This window comes from Melopsittacus undulatus, chromosome 1, assembly GCF_012275295.1.
Source record: "Melopsittacus undulatus isolate bMelUnd1 chromosome 1, bMelUnd1.mat.Z, whole genome shotgun sequence".
Classification (NCBI taxonomy): Eukaryota; Metazoa; Chordata; class Aves; order Psittaciformes; family Psittaculidae; genus Melopsittacus; species Melopsittacus undulatus.
The window spans coordinates 96,416,949-96,434,200 of record NC_047527.1 but is presented as its reverse complement, the minus strand read 5'-3'; the positions used below and the strand labels follow the sequence as shown (position 1 = coordinate 96,434,200).

General features: G+C 38.6%; 1 protein-coding gene across 2 annotated transcripts in view; it reads left to right on the top strand.

Annotated features, from left to right (window-relative positions):
• COL15A1 (collagen type XV alpha 1 chain) overlaps positions 1–16,462 on the top strand; it is a 118,535-nt gene extending 102,073 nt beyond the window's left edge. The window contains exons 34-43 of one of the 2 annotated variants that reach the window (XM_031049697.2): positions 1,535–1,584; positions 3,344–3,454; positions 4,828–4,972; positions 8,291–8,355; positions 9,699–9,827; positions 9,996–10,055; positions 11,391–11,441; positions 12,904–13,089; positions 14,287–14,402; positions 14,750–16,462. In XM_031049697.2, coding sequence (XP_030905557.2) covers positions 1,535–1,584; positions 3,344–3,454; positions 4,828–4,972; positions 8,291–8,355; positions 9,699–9,827; positions 9,996–10,055; positions 11,391–11,441; positions 12,904–13,089; positions 14,287–14,402; positions 14,750–14,957 — 1,121 coding nt within the window. In that variant the 3' untranslated portion in view covers positions 14,958–16,462. Of the gene's footprint in view, positions 1–1,534; positions 1,585–3,343; positions 3,455–4,827; positions 4,973–8,290; positions 8,356–9,698; positions 9,828–9,995; positions 10,056–11,381; positions 11,442–12,903; positions 13,090–14,286; positions 14,403–14,749 lie in introns of both variants that reach the window. The other variant, XM_031049696.2, reaches the window with a different exon arrangement.
• The last annotated feature ends 790 nt before the right edge of the window (positions 16,463–17,252 follow it).

Genomic DNA, 17,252 nt, shown 5'->3' with positions numbered 1-17,252 from the left:
TATGAAAAGATTATGCTTATGATCTTGTTATAAAACTGCAGCTAGTGGAGGATGGTGAAAATAATGCAGAATTCTGGTTAACCTGAAAACTGAATTCACCTTTCTCCTAAAATGACAGATATTCATTTATTTGTTTTCCAACCAAATCCTAACTATCTTCAATATTTTGTGAAGTTAAAATATGTTAGCTAAGACCAGTTCTGTTGCTGCTCTATAAAATATTCCTGTTTGGTTCTTGCTCATTGTCGTAGTTGCTAAAACATTCTTTCATACAAACCAGTTTTCTAGGTCTCACAGATGTACATATATTATTGACAGTGAAAATTCACAAGCCAGAAGTTTCAGGGTAGTGGAACATAATTAAAGTATTGGAATTTTTCAAAATCTTAGGGACAGATGGCTGAAGCTCCTTCCTTCCACTACTGTATCTGTTTGAGTTCCAGCAATCAGAAAAGCTTTCTGAACTGTAGTACTTGTCCACGCAGTAGATTTATTATTTATATTCACAAAATATCTCCTGTCGAACCTTACAAACAGGCTCTGTTAATTGATATCATTCAAAAATCTGAAGTGGACATAAAAAGTGGGTAAAAAGCATCTCCTCCCATGGATCGAGTAAATTGCTGCAGCGAGCTATAATTGGCATGGTTGGAATAAAGTCAAAATAGCTGCCATAGGGCAAATACATTTCTGATGCATACAGATTTATACAATGCCTACTTGATTTAATTGTATCTGAGATAGCATACTGAGATCTCAGTCCTATGGCTGGCGTAGGGTTGAACCCAAAGGTCTCAAAAATTAATTGGAACACATCTGAAGAAAATGCATTAAGCTGTTAAGGACAGCTTTAAAACAGTCTTTTTTGTATGCCAAGTGTATGCCAAACAGAGATTATTTGAAGGCTTTTTAGACTTTTTGTGCCTGCTTGGCAGCTTTGGCTGACCACCATTGGCAGACAACAGAACACAGGTGGTATAACCATTGATACTGGTATTGGGGTTTGTTGCAGAAAAGCTTCATGGAACAATTATTCCATGATCAGCAGCACAGCAGTGCTGTTTCCCTACTTCTTTCCTGTTCATTTCACTTATCAGTTACGGTACTCTCCTTGCACAAAAGATAATGTAGCTACTGACTGGTCATCCCACTGCTGGCAAAACATACGGAAAGCTTTTCTTTCACCTTGGTTTCCATCAAATTTGAATGCTTCTCTTTAAGCCTCTGCTAGGCTGCCATGTGTTTTTTCAGAAGACTGGGAAATTTTCACCTTTGATACTTCTTTGCTTTCAAATTTGTCTGAAATACAGTCAGATTCATAAGTTATTAAGGTGGAATAACAGACAACATAGAGCTTGTAAGCCTTGCTTTGTTAGAAAGCCAAACTAAAAACATCTGTTAGATTTAAAGGTTAATGTTATAATTGTAAATATTTTTCCTTTAAACTCCCAAATCAGTAATACCCAAAGCACTGCTTTTAAAAAGAAAATTACAGATAATTATTGTACCTAATTGTATTTTCTTCATTTTTCAGGTCCACCACTGCCTCCATCATATTTTAGCCACTTTATTAATAGCATAAAGGTAATTATATCCCATTTGTGCTTGAGTTCTGTTAAACTTTTTTGAAATGTACTTTACTATAGATTAAGCATAAAACAGTATAGCACGGTGAAATACACTAAACAAATCAGACCATTAGTAATTATAAATGATACAAATTTCTTAAATTTCAGCTGCATAAACATGCTTATTACAAGTATAGAGATAGCAGATGTCAGTAGTCTATAAAGATTACTTTTGTTAAAAATTTATTACTGAGGCTTTTTACCTGCCTGGTGATATTAAAGTGAGTCATAATTCACTGTTACCTAACATAAATTGGTATAAATTATCTGCCATAAATGAATGCTTGTGTTTCCATGCCAGGTCATCTAAGAGACATCCATTAACCAAAGGGTTTCTAGAAAAATTTAGCAATAATTAACACGTTGCAGAGGGGAGAAATTACTTCTGTGTAATACTATTTCTCTTTTAAGCACCCTAAATATGCTCAAATGATGAAAACAACTTTCTCTGGAATCTCTTACAAGAAAGTATACCCATACCTTGATGTGTTTGGACTCTCTTCGTTCCATTATTCTCCTGAACACTTCAAGAGACAAAAATGAATACCAATGCAATATTATTTTAAATGTTTTTTTAATAAACAAGGCTCTTTATCAGTAGATCTGAAAGAATTTGAAGCAGGTTGTCATATAATGATACCACCAAAAGCAGTATACTGTCAGTTTCCTTGAAGAACTCTTAGTGTTGTCTGGCTAACAGATTTTGTTTCAGCTTGGCTGAGTGCATCTAAGTTATTCCCATGACATAAAGTGCTACATGTATGCATGACAGAACTGACATAGCTTCTTTGATCTTACAGAATTGTGTCTGTAGCTTTACAGCTTTAGCTACAAAGAACTCATTTTTCATCTACTCCTTCATCCTTGCAAAATGTCATGCCGTACATAAAGCTTTATAGTCCTGTTTGCTGAGAAACTAAAAGGAAGAAAAGTCAGAGGAGGAGCTATACATAGCCATCTCTACTGGCTTTTTGCAGTTATCAGTCATTCTTGCCTTGCTCTTTGCCTCTTCTATTCACAGGTTTACTTCTCAGAAAGGTGAAACAAAGTAGACTAAAGAAAAAGTGAAGTTAAAAAAAAAGGCAGATGAACAGAAGAAAATAATGTGAGGAGGAACCTGCAATTGCTGTGGCTCATTTTGCACAGAGAGATAATGACCTAGTAATGACTGTTGCCCAAACTAACTGATAACCAACAGTGAAGGACAGAAAAAAGGATGCAGTTCAAAGTGTCTGCAATTTTGTGCAGTGTCTTTTCTGTTATACTGTTACACTCCCCCTCCCTTCCCTTTCATCCTGTGAACAGTAATATTGCCACATACTTCTAAATATGTGTCCATTCCATGTCAATCTTGCTTTGCTTTTGCCTTGATGAAGCAGAAAAGCAGAAAACCAGGTTTTATGCTTCCCCCAACTTTCTCTTTACCTCCACTTCCTGCACAAAACAAGAATAGGTAGAATAGCAGAAAACAGCTGAGGTATTTTCTCTGCCTCCACCTAACCCCACCTCCTCTAGCTCCTGCTCTGAGAGAGCTTTGCAGCCTCAATAGAGAAAGTGTTCCTTTTCATTCACTGAAGAAGGACATGATGTGAAAAAGATTTTAGGCAGATGCTTTTCTTTATTGAGCTCAGAGGTTTCATGTAACTTTGAAAGATCAGTACACAGAGCTCTGATCTCACTTCAGCTCAATGTTTTAAAATATATTCTCTTCAAAGGGTGAAAAAGGAGACAATGGAGTCACTGGTTTAAAAGGAGAAAAAGGAGAACCAAATGGAGGGTTTTTTCTGACAGGACCTCCTGGACCACCTGGAAGACCAGGATTAGTTGTAAGTTATGCGAGCTGTAGAATAGGAATATTTGCAGGTAACCACTGCTTTTATTTAGAAGGCACTAAAAAGAGATAAACAAAACGATGCTGAGAACTATATAAAAAATCATATGCTAACCATTAGGTGAATAGAAGAGAGTTGCATTAGGCATAAACACAAACACTTCACTGTTGTGCACAGAATTAATCACTATGAAAAAACTGATGTAATGTTATGCTCAGCTGTCTAATACAACTACATCAGTATGTAGATTCATGCTATTTATAGCATTACAAATCAAGGCAGTATATATAACTTGCGACGTTCCTACTCACATCCCCATAAATGCCAAAATAATTATGTTCCATCTAAATAATTAATCTCATTTTCTATTCCAGTAATCCAAAAACATAAATGTAAAGTCCAGTGTGTATCAGTCTGGATCATTCCTATAAAATTCATCCACTGTCTAATCTCTGCCTAGTTGTTTTATCTTCTGGCAATTCCCACCACAGTTGCTTTAGAATCAAATGCACTAATTATTTGGAAACCTGAGTTTATCCTTGGGATCTGGCAACAAATATGTGCATTGCATTGCTCCATTATCATATTCGATGCCAAGAAGCATGAATATGTGGGTCACAACTGAGGTCAAAGTGTTAGGTTAGCAAGCCCACCTTCAAAAAATCCCCTAGTACTACTCCATAGTTCTGAGAACCATCTCCCCATTTAGAAACTGTTCTACTGGCAAGAAGGGGCTGATTGGCAAAGCTGAGCTCTCCTAGTCCAGGGCCCAAAAACTGTTCCATGTATGCAAGCCAGTTTTAGCAGAGGGAGCACAAGCCCTCCTCACTCAGGCTGAGGACACTCTGCTGAACTGGAAATGCAGAGTTGGAGCCTTTTTAGTCTGCAAGAGTGGCAGCTGGGGAGTTTAAGGAATATGAACGGAAATTTCATCACAGGAGGGAGAAGACAACACTCATTGTGAGACATGCATCCTGCATAGACACATTTTATGTTAAAGATTTGCACTGTGTACCTTCTGACAAACTCTTATAAACGTATCAAATCAAGTAGTCTCAGAAAGAGCAGAGTTGAGAACCAGGACTTTGAGAGTACCATTGAGAGTTTTGCAGGTATCAGCTACTAAGGAATAGGTGCAGAAATTTTCAGAAAGCTTTCTGAAACTTGAATTCTTTAATTTGGTTTAGTACATGGTCACCTTTTCCTTTTCCATTAATATCCATGCCTCCTTGAAGAAAACCACGTACAGACTTACGTCTGAACAGTGATGTGGTACCAGGCCTTCAGAAAATGTTACCTACCAGAGATAAAGGCTCTGCACTAGTGAAACTGATACATTCAGCGAAACACTGTTTTATCACTGGTAGGGACCAAAAGGGGATTCAGTTGTTGGACCCAGAGGACCTCCAGGGTTACCAGGCCTACCTGGCTTACCAGGTTATGGAAAAATTGGACCTCCTGGCCCACCTGGCCCACCAGGCCCACCAGGACCCCCTGCAATATATGGCTCAGGTGAGAGGGTGTGATTTCGTTTTTCACCGTATATGTGAGTGTATATGCATGTGCCCACACCGACACCACCACTGTCTGTATATACCTATTCTTCCATTTGCCCACACACTCTGCACATCTGATTCAGATTGCTTCCCTCTTTCCTCCTGCTCTCTACCAGTTTCTCCTTGAGGGTGTAATGGGGAACATGCTCTTCTTGTGAATGGAGTTAAATATGAGTGGCACCCAGTCACAGGTGGTGTTCCCCAGGGCTCAGCACTGGGGCCAGTTCTGTTTAATGTCTCTATCAGTGATCTGAATGTGTCGATCAAGTACACCCTCAGTAAGTTTGCAGATGACACCAAGTTGGGTGGGAGTGTTGATCGGCTTGAGATTTGCTTGAGGTTAGGAAGGCTCTACAGAGGGATCTGGACAGGCTGGATTGAAGGGCCAAGGCCAATTGTCCTAGGTCCAAAAAGGTTCAATGCTGAGTCCTGTACTTGGATGTGTTGGACTCAGTGATATTAAAAGCTTTTTCCAATCTAAATGATTCTATGAGTCTGTGATATAAAGGTAGTACCCACAGTAAAGTTTAGATCTAGAATGAAACTGTTGGAGAAGTGCTTCTAAAAGCTAGTTGTTACGCAAATGCTGAATAGAAACAAAACTCGGAAAGAGCTGGTTACTGTACCTTTAATGATTTTCAACTTACTGAACTAGAAAGGGAGTAAAATGGTCTACAAATAGTCACATGGGGGGGGGGGGGGAGGGGCCTTTGCAAACAAGGTGGCACGTGAGCTTCAGAATTCACTTCAGCTTGAGAATGTACCAGATTCTCTCAAACTTGCATCAAAGGGAGTATATGGCTATAAACCAAGTACTGTAGTTCAAGACATTTTTGCTTTGACTCTTGGGTCACAGGTCTGTGTGACAAGCCTCATACTGTCAGTGTCTAGCCCTTAGATTAAGTTATGGTGGATTGGGTCCTGGCCTGAGCAAGTGACTCTAATTCCTCCCTCTGGGAATTCCAACCAGCTTGAGAACCCAGCCAGGTAAACCAGAGCAAAACATTCCTTAGTCTCAGCTGAAGATGGTTTACTAACAGAAAGGAAATTGTTAACTGAATAGAGAGGCTATAATGCACATCTGTCCTGCCTAAAGTTTGGGCAGGCCTAACCAATACTGATTTTTTGTTCCGAGAACTAACAATCAGTCTGTTTACTCACAAGACCTGTACTTCGGTATGCTTGTTGGGAAGCAGACTACTCTGTTCCCATTTTGTTCTCTCCAGGTATTTCTTGAACCTGGGCAGACTGATTTATACAGCTTTCCAGGGGCAAGGTCCAATCTGTGCTCCAATAAGTATTATTAACTGAGTATTTATCAGAAGTCTTCATCCTTTGACAAATATTTGAAAAAGAAGAAATATTGTTTAATGTTGGAACATAAGCCTGTACCTGAATTGGCCCCTCACCATTATAATGTAGACAGATCCTCAGCATCCGTAAAGACCTTCAGGCCTTTTCCTGTGTAATTTATATTAAGGACTTCTGAAAATTAGCTAAGAGACCCAGTCAGACAAAACAAATTATTATTAGCATTCCATCCCTATACTTTCATTTATCCTCTCTGCCATTAGTCTTCATCATCCTCCTACGCATTTTCCTCTCTGCTTTGTAAAAAGCTTCTTTAGGCAGCACACTGATGGATGTCCATTTTACTAAATGTTACAAACACAGATGTTTATTTATTTCTAGCTTCAAGGCACTGTTATCTCTGTTAAAGCTGTTACTGTAATATGGGGCTCACATACTGTAACATGGGGAAAGATGCTTGCTTTCAGTCTTCCATATCTTTCCTTCTTCTCTTACTAAAAAGAAATGAGCTTTTACTGCAGAAAACAGGGACTTTCACCTCAAGGTGAAGACATACAGGTTTGGAGTAGAGCCAGCTACTGGGTACTAGATATTGTGGACTGCAGTCTTAGAAGTTCAAGTCCATACCACTGGAGAATTCTTTACTGCTTTGTTAATTTTTACAGAAAAAGCCTCCCTTAAAGAATATCTGGGCAGGAGCTAAAAGTTCTTCCTCTTCTGTATGTATGCCATTAGCAGCTAGTAGAAGAGCATTCTGGTAATTTTAAGTGAATCTGGTTCGTTTGGAGCTCCTGGACAAAACCCAACACACCCACTAAAAAAAAGCATATAAGCAAGGATGGGTAGCCTGAGAGGCATATAGAGAAATTGTCTGAGCAGTCAGGGATCAGGCTAGGAAAGCTAAAGCCCTGACAGAATTAAATCTGGGCAGGGACATTAAGAGCAACAAGAAAAGCTTCTACAGCTTTTATTGGGGATAAAAAGAAGATGAGAGAATATGTGGGCCCTCTTCAGAATAAAATGGGAGACTTGGTTACCCATGATGTGGAGAAGGCCAAGGTACTCAATGACATTTTTGCATTGGTCTTCACCAGCAAGAGCTCCAGCCATACCACACAAGTCACAGAATACAAAGGCAGGGACAGGAAGAATGTAGAACCACCCGCTGTAGGTGACAGGTTTGAGATAATTTAAGGAACCTGAAGGTGCACAAGTCCGTGGGACCTGATGAGATCCTAATGCCAGGTCCTGAAGGAACTGGCAGATTAAGCTCACTGGAGCACCTCTGCTATGGAGACAGGCTCAGAGAGCTAAGCTTGCTCAGCCCGGAGAAGAGAAGGCTTCAGGGAGACTTTAAGACAGCTTCCAGTACCTAAAAGGGCTGACAAGAAAGCTGGAGAGAGCCTTTTTAAAAGAGCATGTAGGGACAGGACAAGGGGGAATGGATTTGAACTGACAGAGGGGAGATGTAGATGAGATCTGAGAAAGAAGTTCTTCCCTGTGAGGGTGGTGAGGCCCTGGCACAGGGTGCCCAGAGAAGCTGTGGCTGCCCCACCCCTGGCAGTGTTCAAATCCAGCTTTGACAGGGCTTGGAGCAACCTCAGTGGAAGATGTCCCTGTGTGTGCTGGGGGGGGGTGAAGTCAGATGATCTTTAAGGTCCCTTCCAATCCAAATCACTCTATGATTCCACAATTTGCAGAGCATCTGCAAGATTGAAATCTGTTGACCTTATCCTCCCAAATAACAGAGAAAAAGCTGTTTCAACACTGCTTTGCAAAAAATCCTTTGAATGTATTTTCTGTGGTTGCTTAAACACAACTATTCAGAACTTAACTATGTAAGTTCTATGTAAGGCATATGGCTACTTAAAGACACCATCACCAAGCTCTTTCCTTATGTCACTAACCTTGTCTCTGAAGAAAGACAACCTTCAACATGTATTGTATGCTTGTTTCATTTTAGCAGCTGCAATGCCTGGGCCACCAGGTCCTCCTGGAGAGCCAGGGCCACCTGCAACCAGGAGTCTGGTAAGACAGCAAAATAAGGAATTTTTCCCAGTTTCATGAAAAAAAATGTTACTGAATTAAAATCCATTAATATAGATCACTTGATTATAAGAAAACCATTGTTGTGTTAGATAATAAATATAAATTTGTTTCCTTTTCTTACTGCATGAATCATATCAGAATTGTATCCCAGATATCCATGCAGTGAAAATGACAGCTAAGACTTCTGTCTTGTTAAGTTCTAAATTAAATAGTCAAAGTTTCGGGGGGGTGAAGGGGAAATCAAGCTAGCAGAGGGGGTTCATTGCAAATTCTTCCTTTTCCACATTCTCATATTATGGTAGAACAGCAATACACTGGATATCTCAAACAATCATTTGAGAACGTGCTAGTGAACTTTCAGATCATGTGTATCATTTGAATTAAGAAGAATCTGAGTTTCAGTTTCTTAATGCCTTCCCACCATAGTGTCACACCTCTGCTGACTGCCTTTTCTCACAGAAATTCAGGACTGACAACAATAACAGATCAGGGGAGAAACAGGTGTTCAAAGGTTGGTGCCTCTAGGTAGTAGGCTGTAGATACAGGCTGGGAGCTACTGTCACAGAACATCCAAGACTTAGGTCAAAACCAACATTAAAAAACAATATGCAGATCTATAGTAGGGTCTGTATGATTCAGAAAGCATTAATATGCCTTCTGACCAGAAGAAATGAGAAATTATACTCTCAAGAAACTTTCCCCTGATTTTACACTACCTACAATTACCAGACTATAAAAGCGACCCATCTTAAAGAGGACTGCATTCTTATCTTGAGGATAAGACAAAGGCAGAGGTAGTAAGTGCAATGTCCATATCTGACAGACATCGGTTTAAGTCTCATGATGATCTGTGAAAGAGAAATTGAAAAATACTTGCTGTGTAAACTAGAGGTATCTGGAAACATCAGGAAAGGAATGGAAAAAAGCATCCTTAAAGAAAAGAGATAACAACAACACTAACAAAAATGTATCAGAAGCAAATTAATCTAGAGTTGTGTGTGATATTTACAAGCCTTATCAAATCTCTTCTGAACTCTGCCATTTTCATCAAGTATGCTAAAATGTAGAGATGCAATGATCTTCACTCAGTGCAAAATTAACTATTGGTGTAGGTCTAGAAGGATGATGCTGGTGTGCTAAATTAATGAGATATTTATGTGACTGAAGCTTTTTGTATAAAATTATGTACAACTGAGTTTATGAGCATTACCTGCAGAAGAAGCCTTGACAATTATGTCTTCAATGAGATTTCAGTTTAACAATTTAACTTGCAACATGTTTTGTGTGTCTGATGAAGCATCTTTCATTTTCCTACTTGACAGGTTACAACATTTCATAACATTGAGGGTATGTTGGAAAAAGTTCATTTGGTAGCAGAAGGTACGCTAATCTATCTGAGTGAAACCAGTGAGGTTTATATCCGTGTTCGAAATGGATGGAGAAAACTGCAGGTACTATTGCACTATGTCCTAATCCCTTCCAACTTCCTCACTCAAAACTGAGTTGTTGCAGATATTTTTTACATGGATGGAGAAGTATGGGTGCAAAGATTCCTCTTTTATAGTTTAGAAACTCTTGGTTATGTGGTTTTGTTTTCTTGTCCTTTTGGATTCTTTCAGCTTGGTGAGCTAATTCCTATCCCTGCTGACAGCCTTCCTCCTCCAGCCTTATCAAGCCATGTAAGTACAATATATGGGACTGTGAAAAACTGAGTCTAAGTGTGCAAAACCAGGCAATACACTTGGCAGATTGTGGGCAGATCCCTGCACAACATGATTTTCTACTGAGACCTGTCAGTTCAAAGTAAATATTCTACCGCTAGATAACCTTGCAAATTGGTTCACAATTACCAGTCATGTTTCCATTATCTTCTGAGACTCCAAACACTATAGAGACAAAGCAGCACACAAAGCAAGCTGCCTACCAGAAAAAACAAAGCGACCAAACCCCACCAAACAGTATTCTGTTTTGCAATACTGAAGTCACCCATAGAATCCTAGAATGGTTTGGGTTGCAAAAGCCCTCCCAAGACCATCTAGTCTGACCCTCCCTGCAATGTGCAGGGACATCCTCAACTAGATCAGGTCGCGCAGAACCACATCAAGCCCTGGTCTTTTTCAAGCAAACTCAGAATTCTATTTCTGAAAAGGTTTTCTTTCAATTATTATAGTCCTGTATTCACAGTATATCATCATCACCTGCATGTAGCTTATCCCAGAGTGTGCTGAGGGTCTGTTCTAAAGCCTCAATTGTTAGTTTGCACCTGACCCCATTCTGCAAGTTTTGTACCAGCCTGCATGTGAACACACTGTCTGTCCCAAAAAAAATCACAGGAGGATGAAAACCAGGAAGTGGTGAAGGGACTAGTGAGCAATCTGATGAGAGAGAAATGCACTTCACACACTTGAGAAAATGTCTAGACTTATGTTACAGGAAATTGTACTCAGCCTCCAGCTGACACCACGTGACTTTCCCATCTGGTACAGCTTGTTATTCTTTCTTACCATAACTAGAGAAGAAAACTTTGAAGCAATTGGCATGTATGAACCAGGAAGTTGATGATCTTCAGACTGTGTGATGAACAGCAAAGAGAGAATTACAGAGAACTTGAGAAATATTCTCACCACTACATTTTCTGTTTCCACATCCTCCTTACCGTTCCAGTTTAATTTCCCTGGTCTTCTGCTCCTGCCAAGAGCAAGCTGCCTCCATGCAGGATTCCAGGTGCTGACATCAGCTCTGGCAGAGCACTGTGGATGGGTACACTTGAGTCTAGAAAAGCAACTCTGGCCAGGACAGCTTTCAAATACATATTTATGTGACAGACCATTAATTTGGTCTGATATGTAGATACAGTATCCTGGCTACGTGGTTTGGGTTTATTTTTCAGAGGCAAGAGAGTTTCAGATTCTCCAATGTTCAGTGTTTGTTTCATTTAGAAAATTATTGTCTAAAACTCTGAGTAAAATGTCTAACATATCTGTTTGCATGTGTTAAAATAACAGGGATTTCAGTCTCTTCCAGCACGAAGTCCCGTACCAAATATGAACAATGGAAAACCAGCAGTAAGTGTGAGATCTGTATTGCAACTGCATAGTTTTGGTTTGAAACATGACAGTGTACATCTTGAGAGAGATTTGTGATAATTGCTCTTCAAATTCACATATTTCATTTTTATATATAAAATTATTTTATATTATATATTATTACATTACATATTTTATATTCTATATTGCATATAGATTAAATATATCAATATATACTCACATTTATGTAAATATTATTTATTATATCACTTTAGATATTTATAAATACACTACTTTAACTGGTTTAGAAATCTCAGAGACAATTTTAAATTGTTTCCTCCAAATCTATTTTCATCATCCTAGCCCCTTTCGCATCTCAAAGGAAAAAAAAAATGCAAATTTTGATTTAGTTATACTTCTTGACTTAGTGATAGTACCTACAATAAAACAGTAATTTTTAAGTTAATAATATTGTTGCACTCAAATAATTTAAAACATTAATTAGAATATTTTCTACCTTCATGGTGCTGGGTTTTTTTAGGTAGACAATTCAGAATCTAAGCACTCATTTACAATACTTAAAAATAGTAAGACAAATACAGAAAGGTAACTAAGTTACATCTAAAACAAAAAACAAGCAGAACTCCACAAACACACAACAAAAAAAAAAAGAAGTGTGGATTAGTTCTTGCATCTATACTGTTTGATTCAAGCATGCTACTTGTATTTGCTAACAGTGAATTTTTAAATGGCGTATGGTCACTTCTTACTACTTATTTCATACTTGTAGGATTTGGGATTTTGTGTGATAACTCCAAGACTTCTACTTAAAAATATTAGCTGCTTTAAAATAATTTTATTTTTAGGAGTATATAATCTTCATTGTTTCCTTAATTTTCATGGAATCCTAGAATGGTTTGGGTTGGAAGGGACCTTATAGATCATTTGGCTCCAACCTCCCTGACATGGGCAGGGACACCTTCCACCAGACCAGATTGCTCAATGCCCTGTCCAGCCTGGACACTGCCAGGGATGGGGCAGCCACAGCTTCTCTAGGCAACCTGTGCCAGGGCCTCCCTACCCTCACAGGGAAGAACTTTTTCCTAATATCTAATCTAAAACTGCCCTCTTTCAGCTTAAAGCCATTCTCCCTTGTCCCGTCTCTACCTGTCCTTGTAAAAAGTCACTCCAGCATTTTGTAGGCCTCCTTTAGCTATGGGAATGCTGCTGTAAGATCCCCACAAAGCCTTCTCTTCAGAAAAATTTCAAATTATTTCTGCTATGGGTCTCAGCTTTAAGAAATGCAATGTTAAGGCAGCAACTATCTGTCATACCTGGTATGGAAGGTATCAGTTCTTGTTCAGCAGGAGGAGGAAAGTTCTAGTGTGTTTTCAAATATATGTCTTATTTCTGCTACAAACTTAAAAAAAAAAAAAAAAAAAAAAAACAAACAAAAAAAACCCACCATAAAATTGGTGACTTTTCTTCTTTTTTTCTCCAGCTGCATCTGGTGGCTTTAAACTTGCCATCTTCTGGTGACATCCGAGCAGACTTTCAGTGCTTTCAACAGGCCCAACTAGCAGGTTTGACATCTACCTATAGAGCCTTCCTCTCATCGCATTTGCAAGATCTGGCGACAGTTGTCAGAAAAACCGACCGAGAACATTTACCAATAGTCAATCTTAAGGTAAAAATGAGTACTTGATATTTGTTTCATTAGGACAGGCTGTAATTGCCCCAAAAATCTTGGAAAATGGTGAAAGCAGAAAGTTTCAACCCAAGCTGCATTTTATAAAAGAGCAGCTTTGCTTCGTACTTCACAGCCAGATTCAAAAACCAAAACAGTAGTGATAAAGTTGAAAGTTACAGACTGTCTCACATTTCCATTGCATTTTCAAAAGGTTGCTTTTTTCCAGTATCCTAAGGCTAATGGCAGAAATAAAGCTAAGAGAATAGTCTACTCTGAGCAGACCACTGACAAAGCAACAGTACAATGTTCAGCTTTCTAGATATTTTTTATTTCAGGGAAAATGCATCCTCATTTCTCAAAACCAGGTATGTTCTACCTTCTAGTATGATTACAGAGTATAGTAGGCCAAAATGCCCGTTTTTCTTATTCCTCAACATAAAGGCAAACTCTGCTTAGGAGTGATGCTGGACTTACCCCAATGAAACTGAAAGTCTAGAGCATGAGTCATTTTGAGGTCTCACATAAACAGGCACACTGTAAAACTGAGGAAAACAAACCATGTCTCCATAGCATTGGCTGGCTCCCAGAACAAACGGCCAAAGAAACCTAAAGGAATAATACCTGATGCTTAGAACATGCTGAACGGATGCTACTCTGAAGTGCATGCAAATACAGAGCCTTGGAAACAAATTGTAAACATAATATTATTTCAGCTTTGACTGGAAAAAATCAAAATCAGTTTGAGAGGTCGACTGATGCAAGGCTTTTTACTTGATCATTTACAACAAATGCCACAATTTTCACAAAAGTATGACCTCAACAGAATTTCCAACACAAATTATCTGTATATTTTGTCTATAGCTAATTCTAAGCAATTGTTCAAAGAACTCCTTAGGCAGTTGAGGGAGAAAAGGATAGTGGAAATGGAGATGATCAAGCTGACTAGTTGGAGTGACAATACAACTGTGATGCAACTGTGAGGCAAAGGTGTGAACCAGAGAGCTATTAGCATAGAGATGATAGATCAGACAACTTTATTCAGGAGCACCACGCAGAAACTGAAATGAAAACTGGAATTGTAAGTGTCCTAAAATTCAGATAAGCTTTTAGATGTATAGATAAGTCTATAAGAATCAGGTATGATGTGGATTTTGGATTTGTTTTATTTGTAAAAATGGCTTTGAATTTTAACAGGGAGAAACACTTTTCAGTAACTGGAATTCTATATTTAATGGAAATGGTGGACAATTTAACATTCATGTTCCAATATACTCCTTTGATGGGAGGAATGTAATGACTGATCCATCTTGGTGAGTTTACACTACCATTTATAAGATTTGCATTACATTTATTTTTACCTGATAGTAAAAGTAGCAATATTTTGGCCTACTACAAATTATGCCTTCTTCCTTATCAAATTCCAATAGCCTATGAATGGGATATCAGGTTGTGTCCTTCTTTACTTCTTCTCTTTTCTACCTTAATATTTCGCTACCCACTGCTTGGTTCAAGCAGGAGGAAAGCAGAAAAACAGGCCACCATATATGTAGGTGGGCAGTTAAAAAAAGAAAAAAAAAAAAACAAAAACCACCAAAACCAAACCAAAACCCAAACCCCATACTTTTTCAGGAAATAACTTTTTAACATTACTTTTCAGGCCTCAAAAAATAATATGGCATGGTTCAACTACAAATGGGATCCGACTGGTTAGCAACTACTGTGAAGCCTGGCACACAGCTGATATAGGAGCTATGGGACAAGCATCACCGCTGAAGACGGGGAAACTTCTTGATCAGAAAGTATATAGCTGTAGTAATCAGTTTATTGTTCTCTGTATTGAAAACAGTTTTGTATCAGATCCCTAAGGAAAATAATTCATCTGTTGCACATAGGAATATTCCATTTTATGACAGAAAAAGCTGACACTGAAATTTCATTTGTAATGATGTAAATATTTTATTTTTTGTAATTGCACATTTCAGGAAAAAATAGCCAAAGAAAACATACCTCAACACAAACTGCATTCCAGTTAGGTGGAACATTCAGTCACATGCGGCTGACTTAAAGCCCATTCTTTCAGTTGAACCCCCCACAGTTCAAAGATTGCCAACAATTAATTCACAGAGCCTTGGCTTTCTGGATGAGCTGAAGATCACTCAAGAGTAGACATTAAAGTGTAGATTATGAGAAGGTCCAGTAGCCTCTCTTAAGAAGTATGGCTCAGCAAGGCTGCTGCTTCTTCACAGCTGAAAAGCTGCATGCCCTATGATCTTCTTTTCACTTGCATAGAATACCCAAGACAATATTCATATACATATACATACTGCCCCCGAGCAAACAATGGGAGGCTGTTACATCTTACACGGCTGGAATATTCAAAACAGCTTTAAGAACAAGGGTGCTCACCTCCTTAGATTTCAGAGAAAGCCAAGTACCTAACTCATGTAAGCTTGCATGGATTGCAGCCTGGTGCTTACACATAAATTTAGCAGCTTCCACATCTTACTTCAGCTTTTTTCCTTGCAGATTCTAGGCATAGGGCTTTAGGCAGGAGAAGTGAATTTCACTTAGACAAAATCTGCTCTTTATTTTGGTGCTATTGTTACCAGGAAACCTGCAGCAATGTTAATAGAAAACATCCTGTTTTACTGGTAGAACTGTGCAAAGTAAATGCAGACAAACAAACCATCTGACCTATATTTATTTCATTGCGTATTAAAGGAAGTAATTTCCTGTTGTGGCAGACTACTGAATGAAAGATGTCTGTCATGGTTTCTTTAAAATAGGTTCTAGACATGTTAAACCACTAAGTTATATATAAAGTTATTTTACTTTTTGTGAATATACCATTCTGGCATTCACATAATTAAAGAACTGTTAATATAAAATAACAGCAGCAATGATAGGAATGATCAGTAAATGCTAATATTCTTTGCAAACAGTACCACCATAATATCTAAAGTCTTTTGCCTATATATTTTTCTACTGCATACTTTAAAAAACGAATTTACTTGTATTGTATCAGGCAGTAACTAAGGAGGTCAAACTCCACATTATCATTTTTTAAGATTCAATCTAGAGTGTGTGTTGGAAATACATGTTCATAAGCTGACAAACAGAGTATTAAATCACTAGATTTAATTCAAAAGACAAAAGCAAACCACACTTACTACACTAAACTGATATAATCATATAACGTAATATTGTGACATACAGTTTTGTTTTTCCATTTTACTATAAAAGCTTATTTCCCAGGGTCAGCTGAATCATACCTTCTTTTTTCTTGGAAAAGTTATGACTCCATTATTACGACATGCTAATGAGGCAAAAGCAGTTTATATTGCATTTAAAATGTATGCATAACAATTCACTGCACTCGTTTATAGTCCATTTCCCTACAACACTGAGCACTCTTGTAAAATACCAAATTCCTTCAGTTCACACAGTTGGAAGAGTTATATATGTACATCAGGGTTTCACTCTGAGTCACAGAAGTCTCAAAGAGGGAAATAAAGTGGATTTACGTATGTCCAGTGGGAACCATCTACCTTTAAGCCTTTTGTTGGTAGACTCTCAGCTCAGACAAGTCACGGCCAGCAGGGTCTGCACTTGCAGCCAGTCATCACCCAGTCATCACTGTCAGTTCTTGCTCTTCCACTCCTGAGCTAGAGCCAGCAGCTAGGGAGCTGGCTATTTCTTTGCCTGGAATTGCAGTGGTAAGAGGTGGGGGAGAGATGGGATCACACAGAAGAGCTGTGTGAAGGGGAAAGAGAGAAGACGAAAAAAATCATGAAGTTCTTAGATACTGAACTAGCATTTAAGTTGGACCCAGCAAAACTGTGTCCAGAACTCTATTTGTGCCCCTTTCAAAGGGCTAATGCCCTCTCTGTAAGTTGTACAGTTGTTACAGCTTAGCAGGGAACTGAAATGGTTAAGCACCATCAGTGAGATATTAAAGAATCCTCAATGGCTGCTTGCCACTTCTAACGTTAATCTGCAGGGTAGGGGAATTTATTGCACCCTTCAACTTCATATACAGAGCATGAACCATGCATTTTCTGGGCTGCTGTGGTGCTGAGTTCACATGCTGTGCTCACACGTCAGCAATGGAGCTAGCTTACGAGAGAATGGAATAGGAGATGTGTTGAAAAGTGAGGTTT